The 17,671-nt window shown below is 37.2% G+C and overlaps 1 protein-coding gene across 10 annotated transcripts in view; it reads left to right on the plus strand.

The window, feature by feature from the left end:
- Nucleotides 1-590: 590 nt before the first annotated feature.
- The window catches only part of LOC105382665 (nuclear factor 1 B-type), a 29,177-nt gene continuing 12,096 nt past the window's right edge, over nt 591-17,671 (plus strand). For all 10 annotated transcript variants that reach the window (XM_048630857.1, XM_048630858.1, XM_048630860.1 and 7 more), the window contains exons 1-2: nt 591-734; nt 17,174-17,329. In XM_048630857.1, the coding sequence (XP_048486814.1) occupies nt 654-734; nt 17,174-17,329 (237 nt within the window). In that variant the 5' untranslated portion in view covers nt 591-653. The remainder of the gene's footprint in view (nt 735-17,173; nt 17,330-17,671) is intronic.

The raw sequence follows: 17,671 nt of genomic DNA on the forward strand, positions 1-17,671 counted from the left end.
CGTTTTCCATCTTGCGTTCCTATTTCAAAACTTACCTTACCAGCCAGGGTTAGAGCATAGAGTTGTGTGCGGAGTGAAAAAGATAAGTCATGTCAGTATTCTGAATTCGAAAGAGCTTTCCGGAATTTGCCGAGCGCGTACCGATCCGGCCCGAGCGCCGCCGAGACGCAGCGAGCGCTGCGAATGCATTACGATACTGCTGTAGGGCTGGCCGAACGATGGAAAGAGGCTTTCCATTGGATGCAGATCATAGAAAAATATATAAGTACCTATAATAATAAAAAATATATTTTTATTGCCTGTTTTTTAAGCTTTAGGGTAATTAAAGGTGCTGGACCTTATATAAAATAAGGGCAAAACCGTCATGTTGGTTTTTGATTCCTCAAAATATTTAAAAGCAAACAATTTTATTATTCATTGCAACCCACGCATAAGGCCCTTAAACAACCAATCGCGGTCAAAACCGCGGTAAGAATCCACCAAAAACCCGCTGAACGCGGTCAAAGCGCGCTCCACATTTCGCCGCCCAGCTGAAAACTCCGGAAAAGCGTGCAGCCCTAGGGCGGCGGGGGACGCGGGGCGGGGGGCACGGCCCTCCAGCCAGTCAGACGCGGGGCGCCGCGCCGCTCGCACGTCATGTGTGTTTAGCGGTTATGTTTCTACCCGATTTACCTCCGCGAGCCTGTATGGTCGACGACGTGTCAACCTACCTTCAAGCGCCCTCCTCGGGACAGGTGGATACAATTGTTACAAACAACAAACCCAATATGTAATTAACAATGATCATATTAACAGATGTTGTGGGCTAATGTCGCTTGAGCCGAGCCGCTGCCCGGGTATTTTCGGCCGACCGCGCCGTGCGTGCGGCGGAGGCTCACCAATGAGATTTCGAAAAAACGTTCTAAATTTGAAAGTTTTTTTATCGAAGGCCGCGTGACCGTTTGTGGTTTTTGTCGACACGTGCTTGAAAATTTTCGCTCGTCTAAACAAAATATTATTTATCAAAAAAAAAAGTAGAATTATTTTTCAATTTAAAGCCTTATTAACGTATAAATAGTGATGAAAAATACTGTAATAGCCATACTTTTGTGTAGTGATCAAAACAAACCGAGTAAACAGGTCGACGGACAGGTAAACGTTTTGAGCTTTCAGTAGTTTACAAAATTGTATCAACACGTTACCATAAAATAAGTTTCGTTGTTGATTATGATAATGAACATAAACTTTCAAAATATATGAATCATGTGAAACCGAATTCGTAATATATTACAGCAATCAAATATCTACAAAAAATGATCCAGATTTCAAAAGCTTAAATTAGGACTGCGTTCTATAATAGTACTATAATCGCCCCCCCAAGTTGTTCAAATTAACAGCTGAAACCATGTAATAGATAACAAATTCCTAACGACTCTAAAATCACAATTCTTATCTAAAACTAATATTCCAGAAATGGTACTTCACTGATAATGTAAAAAAGTATAACTGAAATCCCCAAAAAGTCAATATTTTCAGATCGCGTAGTAAGCACGGTACCAGGGCATCATAGAATGAAAGTAGTAGATAGTGAATCGATACGGAGTTTGCCGGGAGACGCTAAGATGTGGGAACTGCAGGCAAAATACGGCATACGGCATAACGCCCTAACAATCTGCAGTACCATGCTTCAGTTACATGTGCTTTTAAAAAAAGTTTTCAGGGTTTTCCAGATACGAAATAGATTTTAACGTTAGTGAAATAGTTGTCTTTTCGTGAATTGATGTTTTTTCTGGTTGCTGTTTTAGGAAAAAAATACACTTTCTTCTTTAGAATTATTTATAATTACGTTTTTTTCATATGCAATTAAATTCTTTTGCTATCAGAAGAAACTCATTCGAATATCTAAAATCCGATTTTTCAGTATTTTAGCCGGGCTTCAGTGTTTCGTAAATACTGCAAACACGTGCGTACACTTAGATGTAATTATTATCGATTGTAATAAAAGTTCCTTATAAGACTTTTTAAACCCTTATGTGGAATATTTCATTTAATTACGATCATTTCTACAAAAGGCAAAATTATAATAAGGGGATTACGTAAAATTAAATATTAAGCTTCCATTCGAAAACTATAACAAAAACTAAATTAGCGAAAGCACTCAGTTTGGTTTCTTTCAGTATTGTCTAAGGTCTATTCAGAGACATAAAACCTCCTTAGGTCTAATGTATTTTGTCTACATGTAGGATCAGCAGTACGGAACGAAATCTGGCAACGATTGTACATTGAGAATGGACACTGGCCGTTTTGTGAATACAGCCGTGAAATTAAATTAGGAATGTTTCGTTTGTTTGAAAAAAGTAATAGTTTTGAAAGTCTGAAAGCCTCTCTCTAGTGGGTGGACTTCTATAGCTACTTTATAACTGGTTTAGTTAGATAACTTTATATACTAAGTAAGAAAATTATAATAATTCTAAAATAATTATTATGTTAAATTATACAAAAAATAAGATCGCGCTGATTCGGAAAATTAATAATAAACATTTTTATTGTATTATGTTCAAAGTTGGTATTAGAAAAACTAGTATACTTGGTTGTAATTCTAATAAATTCTAATTTAAGTTCTTAACGAGTTTTAAACAAAACTATAAACACTACAAAAAAACCTAATATTTTTTATTAATAAAAAAAGGATTTATACCAAGAAGGTAATAATAAAAATATGAGCAGCATTCCCTGGAAACACCCGGGCGGCAGCGTAGGGCGCCGCGTATCGCATCGGTGTATTTTTTCAAAATATCTTCAGTGTTCCCTCTTTCCTGGTGTTGTTGTTTATATCCGTCACTATTATTGCCCTCCTCTGCCACTTTTATATCGGTGTTTTGGATGTTTTCACTAACTGTTAATGTTGATTAACCCTAACCTCCTTCGCACTGAAACCTCCTTTCTGAAATCTCAAATTTTCCACGCGCGAACTCTATGAATGCTCGACCCATAGACAAAATGTTTATTTTTAAATGGCGAACGATAATGATCTGGTGGAAATGAGGTTTTAGTGTAACTAATGGCCAGTATACACGATTTCCTAAACAGGATTCTGGTTTGCGGAACAAAGTCGTGTATACTAGCCATTTCTAAGCCATTGTAGAGCCGACTGGAAAAAGTGTTGAATGTAATTTTGTATATTAACTAATATTAAATATATTTTCAATATACTTAGTACAGATAAATGGTCGGGTAACGTAATTTGCTAGTTTGCTCTACATTGAACTGGTGTTAATGTTTTTTGACGTAAATTATGACTTCTTTATCAAAATTAGAGAAACTAAAATCCATTTTTCTATCTACTTTGGTAAATGAAAATGAAAGTTACGAATATTTTGTACAAAAAACAGGTTTCTAATACAGAAGTCATGATTTATGGATTAAACAAATAGTAATTAATTAATTATTTCCAATATAATCTAAATGTTAGTACTATGTCGATGTGCATGTACCCTGAATGCACTGTCTTACGAGAATGTATATATTTTGCACGTATACCTTCCCCATTTCCCTTTTAATAATCTAATGAAGCCACAGAGTGTTTTCTTGTTTTTAACCTTTTTGCGTCGATTTCAGGTGAGGATCCATTAGTGGATTGGATTTTTTCATTTATTGATTTAATTAAAATGGATTCTTTGATGTAATGCCATGCGAGTATGTTTTCATATTCGTAGATTAAAATGAGTATGGATTTGGCTGTTCTGATTAAATGGAACTGGATATTTTCAGTTAGGTGTATTATCAAGTATTGGTACTCTCAAACTTACACTAGGTAATTAATATTCTTTCTTCAATTATTATTGATACGGGAAATAAGTATTCTATTCTATTTTCTGTTGGGGTGTAAGTACGTGCACCTGACTCTCTCGAATGGAACCTTTGTGCATATCCCCTAGTTCTAAACTACCTTCCTATATAAGCTTGGACCATTTCCCACCGTGCTGGTCCACTGCGGGTTGGTTAGTTCTGAGTTCACATATCTAGATGTGTTATTAAATCTAGAATGCAGGTTTTCCTTCACCGTAAAACCGAAAGAAGTATTGCAATGTTATAGTTTTTTTAAAGCGTTTCTTCTTTTTAAATTACATAAACCTAATCTATGATTCATTTAAAAAGTTGTATCTATGTGAATTTTTGATATTATTTAAGCATGTGCTAACTATGTATTTTAAACAGAAGTTGTAACAGAAATCAATGAAGATACATGTAGTATTTCTCTCAATTATAAAAACGGACAACCAAAAGCAGATAACAATAGTTCTTCGGCCATCAAGATTTGTAATTTTAGGGTTTTTCTAAAATTAAATGAGATCTGTCAGTTTTAAAAATCAATTTGTTTTCAGTTTTATATTTGGAAGTCGTAAAATAGAGTTTAAATTTAAACCATTAATTATGGAACTATGCTGGGACTAAGATGGGGGGAAATCTGATAATTACATAGTTATCATGATAAATAAGCTGAAATTATACAATATTGTAACCGCTGTGATATCTATTCTAACCACAAGGAAAAGGTTTACGTACCTACGTATGCCTAGGCATTAGTGAGTAAAATAATAGGCATTCTAAAGCTAGATAAATATCCTTTATAAAGTAAACTATAAAAAGCTTTAGAATGTTTTGACATAGCCCTTACGATTCCTTTTCTTCAAAGAGCGGTCTTCTTCAACTAACTCCAGTTGTTTAGCAACAACATGTTGCAGTGCGTGCGGGAAATGCGTACAATTACTGAAATGGCCACCTGAAAGTCAAGGTCGAGACGCGAGGTGTAGCAGGTCGTGCAGTCAAGGTTTTTGGAACTTGGCAACTCATCAGGACCGCTTGGCAACCGCGCCTTCCACGGTAGGCCTCCAGCCTACTTCCCGCTAATGTTTATTTAGGTTATAAAAGTTTAGGGTTTCTGGACGAGTTTTTAAACGTCCAGCTTTGGGGGGTTAATAAGTCAGATTGTATCATAGACAATGGGTTTTGCCGGGCCGGTTGGTGTTTGATGTTCTTTATTTTAAAAGTGATTGACAGTTCTATTTTTGCTCGGAATTCAAAATGTGTCTTGTGATTTATTAGAGGTACTTGTATTATGATGAAAGGGAAATGTTTGTGACAAAAATTAGCTACGGTGTCAGTTTCTAACTAACTTTGATTATAAAATAGTGTGTTTTTCTTTGATCTATGATTTCAGAGTTTTTTAATAATCTAATCTAATATTATCCACCGTCTTTAAACTTTGCTGGATTTATAGATGGGTATAAAAAATATCAACAATTATTTACACATTATATAAACACCCGAAACATTAATATTGCCCACAGCTCTTATTGATAATCATTTACTGACAAATAAGTATGTACTTATAAAAAAATACTTACAAAAAATCTTATCGGAATATAAAGTTTAAACAAAATTGTGCCCAGACCGATAATTCTTCTGAGGTTTTCATCCACCCCTTTCACTTCCACTTACATAAAACCTCTTTTATCTGCAAATATTAATCTTCTCTATTGCAATTGACAGTTCTCCGATATCGGCGGTATCTCGCAAGGAGTTTGTATTTAACTTAAAAGCTTCGGTTACAATTGTCTGATTGTTTCTGATCTCAAAGCTCGTGAAAGCTTTTAAAATTACGCGTATTTTCATTTTGTAACACACACACAGTCACGCCTTGTACTAATGTACTCCCTTGCGGGGTAGGCAGAGGTGCATTGCTGCACCCACTTTTCGCCAGAGTGTTATGTTAGTCCCAATGAAAGAAAGAAAGAAAGAAAGAAAGAAAACGTTTATTCATTGCACTGCAAACACACACCAAATACAAACAGAAAAAAAGTAAATGTAATAGGGGGCGGGCCTATTGCCATTTTACGGGCACATCCAAGACCCGAGAACAAATAGGTATCTGTGTTTAAACAAATATCTGCCCCAGCCGGGAATCCAACCCGGGACCATCGGCTCAGTAGTCAGGTCACTAACCACTACGCCATTCGGTCGTCTTTTGTTTCATTTTGTAATTCATTTTATTTAATCTTTAGTCTATTAAGTGTGTTCCAAAAAAACTCTCTTACATTTGCAACTTAATGCAGGTGAAGGATTATTATGTTTATTATAAGTAGCTTGATAGAACAAACAAACAAATATATACAAATGCTGAGCTTGAGACAGTCTACATCTGCTATATTTACGTTTACCTTTCATTTGTTTTCCATGACGTCATATTCTTACGTTGATGTTTTATTTGCGTACCAAGTTTTGTATCTCTAGATGAATAGGTTCGGTCTTCATGTTTTTCACGAGTGATAGCTTGTCCTAGTCCTAGCCTAGCCTAGTCTAAGATGCCCTAGGTATACTTAAGACATACTATCATATTCTGTAATGTGTGTACATCTAGTTAGCACGTTCTTTTTGAACGTAAATGAGGTCGAAGTGACTAAACCAGCTTCTTTAATATTGTGTAGGTAGCTGTGTAGCATAAAAGCGAGATTTATTGGATTAAACCCGTTTGTCTTTGATCCGGCGGCTAGTTCCCTTCAGGCGTCGCATGCGCGCCGCTAGATGGCGTCTCGAGCCGATAATAGCCGTGCCACAAGATAGCGTTGCGCAAACGCCTCGGCCCGAGCTAAAACCGCTCCGCACTAAATTTAGTTCTGCAACACTGCACGCGCTGTCCCGAGCAAAACATTAGCCCAACGATATATGGAAACCGCATATTATCGCAGCCAGATTTTCGCCAACACCAAATTGCTGCATAATATTCAATTAGGCCGGCGATATTGATAGCTTACCAGGCTCCCGGCGCAATATCGGTTAGCGCATCTGCTGTGGCCCGTGATATACGATTAGTTTTATCGCCCGATTTTCGGCGTCCGTTTTGAGGGACGCAAGGTGCGACGCAGGGACGCGACCGAAATAACTGAGCATGAGGCGGGACTGAGCCGCCCCGGCAAGCTGCCAGCCCGACGTCACTCCGTTACCTCATCAACGCAACTCCAGATCACAGAAAGGACTGGGAATGAGCAAGGACGGGCCCGGACCACACTCTACTAGTGATAATTACGCAAGCCGACCTAAAATCGAAGATGGCCGCCGCTCGGGCGGCAAAAGACGCGCCGGGAGAGGAGAGATGAGCTGTCACGGGATATTTATGAAATTCGAACTAAAATAGACTCGGTAGTGGATACGGGCGAGTCACCTTGACGGCCCGACCGTTATATAACTAGACGCGAATCGAATCGCACTAACATTCCTAATTTGAAAATCAAAATTCGAAATGTGACGTTCGATGACGTATCAATTTCGACGTCAGAATGGTGCTGCCACTCCTCCGGGTTGAACTAATAAATTTATTGTTTGGCATGTAAACGGATGCGTTCGAGCCAAGAAATTACACTGTTCGAAAAAAAATATTGAATGAACCAGCGGAATGATGGCGCAGTCTAATCAGCCGCTGCGCCGCGCTGCCAGCGAATATCTTGTTTATAGTTCAACAGTCACAACTGGCCACCAACCGACTTTTCCAGCGTAGAATGTTTACCTGACCTCTTGTGCATTTCCGTTTCCGGCCCACCATCTTTTTATTCGTTTTATCGGAGTTTTAATTACTTCTCGTTTGGTCCTAATGACGTCGCCCGCTATTGAAATGGCGAACCACTTAAATTTGAGCGTAGACGTGACTTTTGTTCTTTTCCTCCTTGCTTGTGCTTCTGTGTTCTTTAATTTTAGTGCCGCCATTTTGTTGAGTCTTCATTGTGATGAGAGTGCATTTCCGGTTCCGGTTTTATGTGATTCGTCCATTTTGAATAGTTAAAGTAGATAACTAATTTTCCAAGTTTCAGCCATTATACTTTTGTAAGTCACATTTTAGTTACAATCGTATGTCTTTATTGATCGTGCTGCGGTAGTACTATGCATCTATTGGTTGTAGGAGTTATTTTAGTATTCAGTTAGCGTAAGACTCTATCGAAGGCCTAGAATAATAATTGTTTTCTTTGGATGGGTGAATGTTTTAGCTCTGTATGGTTGCTATAGCGCCATTGTTTGTTTCTTAAACGTTATTGTAAACTTAATATTTAGACTAGTTTACATGTAACTACTAGAATAAACTATGTACTAGGTATGTTATTATAATATTAAGTAGGTACCAATTTCTACAGGAGTTCATTTTATGATTCTCATTTGAGTAATTCTACCAAAGCATGTACTTAAGCCCTGCTCAAATAGAGCTGGATGTCACCCTCAAGTTCTACTAGTAGTTCTCGACTGCACAAGCATATATTCTTGGGCAAATATCTTGGGAACTGTTTGTACCATCAAGTTCTGTCTCTGACAGTGTTGAGTCAACATTCCCTAAGATACTGCAGTGTACAATAGAAACATACACAACTACTGAATTACAGCCTGACTCTAGCTGTAAGATTTAGATGTTATAGACACCTAGCTTGTCTAGTAGATAATGTAATCCATTCGGAAGGCGCTAAATTTAAATTAGTTTTATTTAAACAAGAAAACTGTTTTAATGGCTATCGTGGCTACATAAATAGCATTTTCGAATCCCATCATTAACAGATAAAAAAACTAGGTATACCTTAGCACAAATAATTGTAAAGAGGTTTGAGCATTTTTTTCTAATGTAAGTAAGTTAAAAATGATTCGCACACCAAAAACACAACAATCACACTGTTTTTTTTTCTTAGAACAATACTAAAAATATAACTAGGCAGTCTCGGTGCGGACGACCGACTACATCAGGTACCTATATAATATACTTTCATTATGTACGAGTATATTATTCTGACTCAAGAGAAGTTCAAAGTCAACGTAACATTGTATTTTGGCACATTTTCAAAAAAATTGCCGCCACTCAAGGTTGGATAAATAGTTATCTACCAGTCCACCACCAACTCTTTACCTCTAAATAAATAGATTTGTTGTTTCTTAAAATATATTTTTTGCAATTTTTTATATATTGCGCACTAATGCAAATAAAATGAGCCTTGTGCGCGTTTTGTTGGTCTAGATTGAAAGAAAGTCTTGATCTCAATTTTAATTACGTATTTTTTTAAAAAATTTTCTTCTTAATTGGTTATTTATTTGAACAGTTATTTCTAAATCGGCGGCTTCGAATTGATGAATTGCTGAATTGCTCTTATTACTATAGGTCATATTGGGGACTTTCTAGTACTTAGTATCAATTTGAACTTTGCGCAGGTCTCAAAAATCAAAAAATATGTTTAGTACTTATAAAAATTATGAATATGAGTCACATTTCAATTAATTGATAGTCTTAAATATTCAAATGATAGATATATCCTTCCACCCAAAGGTTGTCTGGAAGAAATCGCTTTAAGCGATAAGACCGCCATTTGTACATATGTGTTAGATTAAGTTTTGTATTGTTGTCAATATTTTTGTGTGCAAATAAAGAATATCTTATCTTATCTTATATGTACGTTTTAAAAAAATTGAAAAATATAAACAAAACGACCAACAAACCAATCTACACTTTCTAATTCATAACATGCCTGCATAAAGACAACAAAGCAATGCGACAAAACGCGGAAAACCCAAGTTGTACGCGAGTTATCCCAATCAGGAGGCATTTTACATTCCCCCGCATTACGTATTCAACCCTCGCGCCGCAAGGTGAACTGCGAGCGATGCACCTTCAGAGGGCCAAGTGGAGGTTTTCTAACCGATCGAGAAGTGAAAATGGACTCAAATTCAAACTCTCCCGCGCCAAGTTTGCAACCTTTGCGTTTTTTGAGAGAGAGTTTTTTGCCTCCGTTCTTCTCTTAAGTCAAAGAGCTCCTTATCCAAACGGAGAGTAGTTTGTAAAACATTGAAGTTCATCAATTTTTTTTATATATATACGATGAATTAAACCATTTGACTTTGACATGCATATTCACGTTTTCACGCTGTTTCTTGGATGGTGCAAAAACTCGCACTTCCCATACCAGCACCAGTGGGAGTAATGGTAGTTTTACACCGTTCGAGAAGTGAAAACGAATACCGGAATGTGTATGACGTCGGAGAGTCGAGACTTCGAGATACGCACCTCGCACTCCCGCAGCGCTATACCAATTTGCGTTTAGTTTTAACTGGTCGAACGGTGAAAAAAATCTTGCACTAGGCCCTCTGTGGTTAATCGGTTATATTGTCTACTGTCTAGTATAATTTTTGCTATCACTTTGAATTTCACAGCTGAAACTTGCAGCATTTGTCATTATGAGTATTGTACTATCGGTAAACATTCCGCCTAAGCCTTTTCAAAATAAAAGCCCAGGCGCCCTACGATTGCGGGCTATGGATGGCCGATGCTTGCAAAGTTAATTAAAAGTTTAATTAGAGTGGTAGAGAGGAAAAGGCTTCTTTTTAGCGAATCGGTGACAATACTAGGGCTGGTCTAGACTTTGTCACCGTGGTGAAAGGTCCAGCCAGTCAGAATAGCGTAAATCCCTGACTGCTTACTGTGTCTGGTATCTATTTAATACTTTGTACCATCGCATTATGTTTGCTTAAGTATAACTTAACGTAGCTAAAACTAACTCTACCAACAACTCTGTAACAATTTACTTTTTCCAAAAAATTGCAACCTTTTTGTAACAATTTAACGTCACATTATTATTATTCTGATCACGCAGTTAAGGCCGATGCACCGTCAAATGTCTGAGCTAAGCCGGCACATTATTTGCAAATGCAGTTTCTTGATTTGTGCCACGTACCCAATATACGAGCGTAACGGTCACGATAATATATGCAAATGGTTTTTTTACATTGTTGTCCAAAAAAACACTTTTATTTACATAAATAAAGGCATTCCGGTAAAACTAACGAGTAGAACCTTTTTGACGTAAATTATTGTTTTATATTTATATCCACTCCCTAGGATAAATTAGCAATTATACTTATTCTAACAAAGTATGAATAAAAAGCTCCGGTATTGAACTTAAGACTAGCTGACAGTTCGTTTTTTAGAGGGTGAAGTTAAAGGCAATAACACATAAATACTACATACTTCTATGCTACATACAATTTATAAGTAAATTGATTATGCCACTATGTGCACACGAAAAAAGCTACAAGGTTAAAGCTCTAAACCAAAGTACCTACTGAACTCAAATATTATCTTCCTCTAAAGCAAACGCGTCAGAAACCTATAAATTAATTTATTGAAGCAGCAAAATTCAAGTCACCATTGCAGATATTTAAATTATGCAATCCAGCCGGGGCGAGGCTGAAAACACGATAAATTATGTAAATCAAGCACAAACATTTTAAACTTCGAACTTGTCGACTTTTAAAATTGGAACCGTTTTATTCCGCCCGCCTTTTGAATTTGGTGTCTGCTGTGTTTGTAGCACTATGCTGGGGGTCGCTCTTTAAAATGTCGAACGAAAAATTTCACGAAATCGCACGATTAATGCGACGACATAGAGTCGTGGTTCGTGAAGCTTCGGAAAACTAAACTGCAGCGTTAACCTCGACTCTATCTCATTGTATTAGCGTGCTGATTTCGTGAAAATTCTCGTTCGTTCGTTCGTCGATTTACGAGTAGAGAGTGACCCCCTGTATTCGAGTCGCGTACGAAAACTTTTTTCAATTGTATATTGGATGCCCTGTTTTTTATGTATCGATTGTATAATGTGTATGTTAATTGGGTTTATTGTAATTGCTATTGTTCGTGATGTGTCATTCGGTTGCGTAACGGGTGGTTTGATGGGTTAATAACAGGTTAATAACCACGGGGTTTATTTATAGCTTTAATAAGGTTTCTTAGAAATACTTACATGAGGATTTTGAATATACTATATACTACCTATATGCCATATTATCTTCAATTTCTTATATCTCTATTTTGTTTCATAAATATTGAAATACTTATATATTTCTTCTTTATTTCGCTGAGACAAGATTGTAGACCCTGTCTAAGTACACAATTTTGTCTATTACTTCAAAACATTCCAGATTTCAGCATATTTAAGACAATCAAGTTTCTGTGTTCGTTCATTGTTTTTCACTGTTCCTACTTCTTTCAGTTTATCCTATTTTGCCTATTCTCGTCTAAACAGCACTCTCGTACCGATCTCGCGATTTTTAAACTTAATTTCTCAATTCTGCGTTTCGTTCCTCGGGGCTGTTAACATTACCATAATTACCACAAGTTAACATCGGGAGTCGGTGTAATTGTCCCCGAATGCGCGATATCATTTCCATACAAAACTAATATTCCGCTGGAGACAACATTGCTTTACACAATTTCGGGTTATTGCCCTGTTTAAGGGATTGTGTTTGCTTTAAAATCAGCAGAATTAAAAAAGTAGGTACTCTAGATCACTAATGTTTGGACTATGCTTTCCCATGGTAATTTAATAAGTAGGTATGTACATATTTTAAGTCAGTATCACTTGCACTACCCTAGACATTCCGGTTAAGTTTGCAGATTATAATGTTATTTGTTTGATACATAAATAAACTGGTCTAGTTGATCGGCCTTTTATATTATTTCGATAAGAACAGGTAAGTTTTCATGTGTGATAATAAGAGTTATTATTAAATAGTATGATTCAGTAAATATTAGCATGAAAGTGAAGTTGTATCAGACAAATACTGCCTTCTCTCTCCCGCAATACCGACCACATAAACTAGGGACAATAACACAAGTGAGCACTGAGCAGTGCCATTACGTACACTCCATAACCCCGAAAATCCTCCAAGACAGAGCAGTTTACTTCTCAAATCCCGGCGATGACGTCTAACGGCGTTCCTATGCAAATCCCGTACCGGGTTGTTCCGGGATTCCGGGATTAGCAACTATCTAACTGCTAGTAATCCCGAGCTCCGTTGTTGATAGGCTTAGCCCCATCTAAGATATTAGACCAGATACAGGGTTACTCCACTTGTATTGAGCAACAAATAGCCAAGCGATTCTAGTTCTTAAAGCTGTCGCATAGGAGTGCGGGCTCTCAAGCGAATCCGAAGGCTGCCTGTGTGATATATCAATATTGCGGGTTAATATCAGTAATTTATGGATGTACCGATCGTGTTTGCGGAAAGCTAAAGTTACTGGATCGTCCTTCAGCGGAATCTCGAATAATTTCCCGGAAAAAATAATGGCTGAAAGCGTGGAAACTTTACCCAGAAAACGAAAGCACTGCAGAGATTCGCGGCCTAAATAAAATATGAAGAATGAAAACACTCCGCAAAATATTAAAATTCATTGCCACATCTAAACTTTCAAATGACGCAATGCGCTATTTCTAAAAGCTGCATAGAACTGCCATTTAAAACCCGATTACGTTTGCATTATACATACATTGTTCATCATTGTGTCAAAGCTGTGGCTAATAAACATACAAAGTTGTGCATCAGCCGCTTAAATTAGTGCCACAATACCGGCGTACCGCAAGGCACGCTTCTTGGTCCCGGATCTTAGCCCGCGTAAACCAGGGAGACTTATGTCTGATATATGCAACCCGAGACGCCATCTTGAAAGCAAAGTGCATCACACACACTAATACATATCGCGCGCTAAGCTATGGAATTCTAATAAACCCGCAGCGGCTAACAGACAGTGTAATGCGTTTTAATGATGCGTTCAGAAATTATTTGCATTCGATTGTCAATTTTCCAGCGAATCTGTCGAGATAGGTGTCAGTGGGAGCGGAGATAAGAAAGTTTCAAGAAGTTAGTTATCTAGGTTACCTAGAAGTGTATGGGAATGAGAACTTACATAATGTATTCATACCAATGTTAAAATGAACACCATGGAAAATAATGTAAAAATCATTAACATGACCACAAAATTATGATTTAACTACTTCAGTACATACCTATCAATTAATAAAAAATATTTTAAAATTTTGTAGTGTTGTTTATCTTATACATACTTACAATAGATTAGTTTAAATAATGTTTGTCTCTATACGATTAATCATGAAAATTGCCATACTTTTATTATTATTTTTCCCGTCTACATAACAAAATACTAATACATTTACGGTGACCTTCGCTCCTTCGCTGAGAATTCGGTTGCGTTAATATTAGGATGTGCAATCTGCATTCCATATCAACCCGATACCCAAGAGGTCGATCATTGCAACAGCTCTTGAAACTATTTTCTATTTCAGTACAGCTTTCAGCTGTTTCCAGCCTTCAGTTTTGAAGTATACTTCTGTGTTGCCACTGCTAAACTACGAATCGATACATTTCTAAGGTGTTGGTAAATATACTAGGTTAGGGTTCGATTGCTGATTGATTTCGATACGGTAATTAACAATTATTTCAGCAGAAAGTGTTTGCTGTTTTAGGTGTTTAGGTGGTGGTAGATTCCATGTTTAAGATCGTGCCGGATTCCACGCGTTACAATATTCAAAGGATGTTAATGATGAAATTATATAATATAATCGCAGGAGACAAGATCTATTTCGTCAATATAAACTCATAATTTACAATTAACACACAATAACATTAAAAAAAGTTGTTGCCCGAATTAATGTATTGCTTTGCTACTTGAGTAAATCTCGATTCACAGTTATGTTTTTTTACCTTTCTACCTATAGTTATACTTTCATACCTGTAGTTAGACCTTTATTTACCTCTACAGTTTCAGTGAGCGTGGCAACACTGGCGTATATTTAGGCGCAATGCTTGTTGTAAACCCGATCGTAAACTTTGGCCGATTTGACCAAGTGGCTCGGTTTTTACGAATGAATGATGAAATGATTTCACGGGCCTTGTTGAATGGTTCGGTAGGTATTTATAAATATTGGTTTGATAAATCGACATATTAATACCCATGATTTATATTTTTTTCTTTGTTGTCATTTCATTGTCATCAAATAGATTTATGGGTAGAAGAAATATCGTATAAACTTAAACTCAATCCTGTAATTTCAGATGACTTTATGAAATAGTGTAAAGTGGGAAAATCGTTTCTACTCTATTTCACGCAATTGATCGTGTAACTTTTCATAGCAGGTGATGATAGTTTTGTGTAGTTGGTGTAAATCTAAACATTTTACGAGATTGGTGATCGTAAACAAGTATGGCGTGAGCCATCCGAAGTCGTGCCGAAAGTGCCAGAAATTCTTGATCAAAAATAATTTTAAGTAATGCAGTAAAACTCTCGTAAATTTATGCAGTGCGGCAAAGCTAACAGTATCAACTTGAGCAACTGCTAAAGCACGTTTACAATTTAACATTCACCGGATTACAATATTTACTGCAGAATTACGTGTAGCCATTCGCGATGCGTTTCTGAACGCACCGCCGGGAGATGCGCGCCAAAACGGCGCGTGGCAAGATGGCGGACGTATGGTTTTTTAGCGGCGTCTTTCCGTGCGTACCGTGTTTTTGGCCAGTGCTCCTGGCGTGACGTCGCCGACCCAGTTAGGTACGCCAACCGGTGCCACGGCCAAGTCCAGCCGGGCATCCCCAATGAACCGGCGCCAATATCTATAAAATAAATTGGACGCCACGAAATAAAGCCGGAAAAAAATTATAATGAAGGAAACACCACGCGGTCCGATTTGACGCCAAAAGTTGGCAAGGTGAACGAACTCCAGTGTTTTGGCGTGACTGGTTACTTGGAAGTTGTCCTAATAGTTTGTTTGATTTTGTAAGGGAAACAATAATATTACCTAAACCCTCTTTCGTCAATGATCGATCAGTCTTACGCAGTAATACTCTACAAGATTGTATGTTTTATTTTTGCCGCCACTGATTCATATCTGCGTCGTAGTTTCCATTTAAGTTTGACTACTTATTTTTGGAGTGAGCTGCACGAAGCGCATTGAGAATCCAGGACATACTAAACTTGGCTGGAAGACGTGCCAATACCGATTCCCAAATTATGAGTCAAGGTTCAGTTTTCACCTGAGCGCAGCAGCTGACACCGTCGTTTCAAGAAAATGACATCAGAATCGCTAGAATCCACGATTACCGGCACCTTTGCCAAGTATCTTACTATTCAGCGTTTGTTGTTCTCATATTTGCCAAATAGTTGCATCTCATCATATCGCGATCGTTCCGTGGAATTGTTTTACTTTTCTCTGCTCGCTCCTTTAGCTTCCGTTTTTGGTGTTACTGTTTACAATTTACTGTTAAACGCGCCAGTACTTTTCACATATTCTTATGGGGTGGATATTGCATGCATATTTCTACTGTTATTTTTATATTTAACGACTTCTTGTTTTACAGAAGCATTTATACATTCGAGGGCAGATAAAATAACTGCTTTTTTAAACTCAAAATTCCAAGGGCTTCAACTACTCATTGAATTTTAACTTTTGTTAACAGTAATCAGTCAATCAAAGACAGGGATTCCCCGTCCTCAGATGGTGACGTCACAACAGATCTGGCCAAGTGTGAAAGCCACCTTTCCAAGTGGTCCTGCCAAGTGGCAGCCCTCAATGAAAGTTTGGCAGAACCGCCGCAACGTCTGCGCCTAACGCCAAAGAGCAATGTTTTGACTGGACCCCACTTGTTTTACTATGATTTTGGAGGCTGCCAAGAAATTTTTGGGTGTCGTTTGCGTGTTATTTGGTAGTAAAATTGTTGGAATACGTTTTCGATTGACTGTTTACGTTTGATTGTTTGGCGATGATGCTGAGATATGTTCAACGCTGCGTGGTCTTAAAGTAACATTTGAATTTAAAATCTCAGGTGTTAACCATGTTATTTTACAAAGTAGCGCGACTTTCCTTTCTTTATGCAGATGTGTTTTCACAAATAACATTGTAAATATCGAAAGGTTTTTGACAATAAATAACATCGACACATTTACATGTTAAAGTTATGATTCAAGCTGCATTACAATACAGTATGTTAGGAGTATGCGCCTTGAATACTAAATTAATTTAAGCAAATTTTCTTCCATCCCTGACGTGGTGTCTACTTAAGTGAAAGATAATGTTCGCATAAACGATAGTGCCTACATAAGCTTGAGAGTACCTACTTGATTTCTAGCTACATACCAAAATCAAATAGATAGAAACTTTTGCTAAAATTTATTAGCCGAAGATTAGATAAAGAGTTATGAATATCACTTTAACAACTAACAAAATTAACTTCAGCAAATTGGCTAACTAATAGCCCCACGTTGGGCGCCAATTGTCTTTACTCAATTCTACAATACTAGGTAATCCTTATTGAATGTTCACAGGACGAGTTCCATCCGTTCATAGAGGCCCTGATGCCTTTTGTAAAGTCCTTTTCGTACACCTGGTTCAATTTACAAGCGGCGAAACGGAAATATTACAAAAAACATGAAAAACGCATGAGTCTTGAGGAGGAGCGGCATACCAAATATGAATTACAGGTAAGATTATCACCACACTGCTTGTATTTAACCCTTAATTTGGCAAAATGATTATGATACGAACCCACATCGTTTTCAACTTTATCGAAGGACGAAAAGCAATAAAATTTTTGATGTAGTGCCTTAATAAGGGTTAAAATGGTGTATTATAATGGAATATAAACTTAGATTTTTTGATAACGTCTATGATAATTAAGCATGAGCATACCTAATAATTGCAAATTTACTTCGGTACGAAGAAGAAGGGAAATGCAAATGTAATAATATCTAATAATAATCCAGATAATTCTCTTCAATTTTATAAATTACAATCTAGGTATTTATCAGAATCTTTGATTATAA

This window comes from Plutella xylostella, chromosome 27, assembly GCF_932276165.1.
Source record: "Plutella xylostella chromosome 27, ilPluXylo3.1, whole genome shotgun sequence".
In the NCBI taxonomy this organism is placed as follows: Eukaryota; Metazoa; Arthropoda; class Insecta; order Lepidoptera; family Plutellidae; genus Plutella; species Plutella xylostella.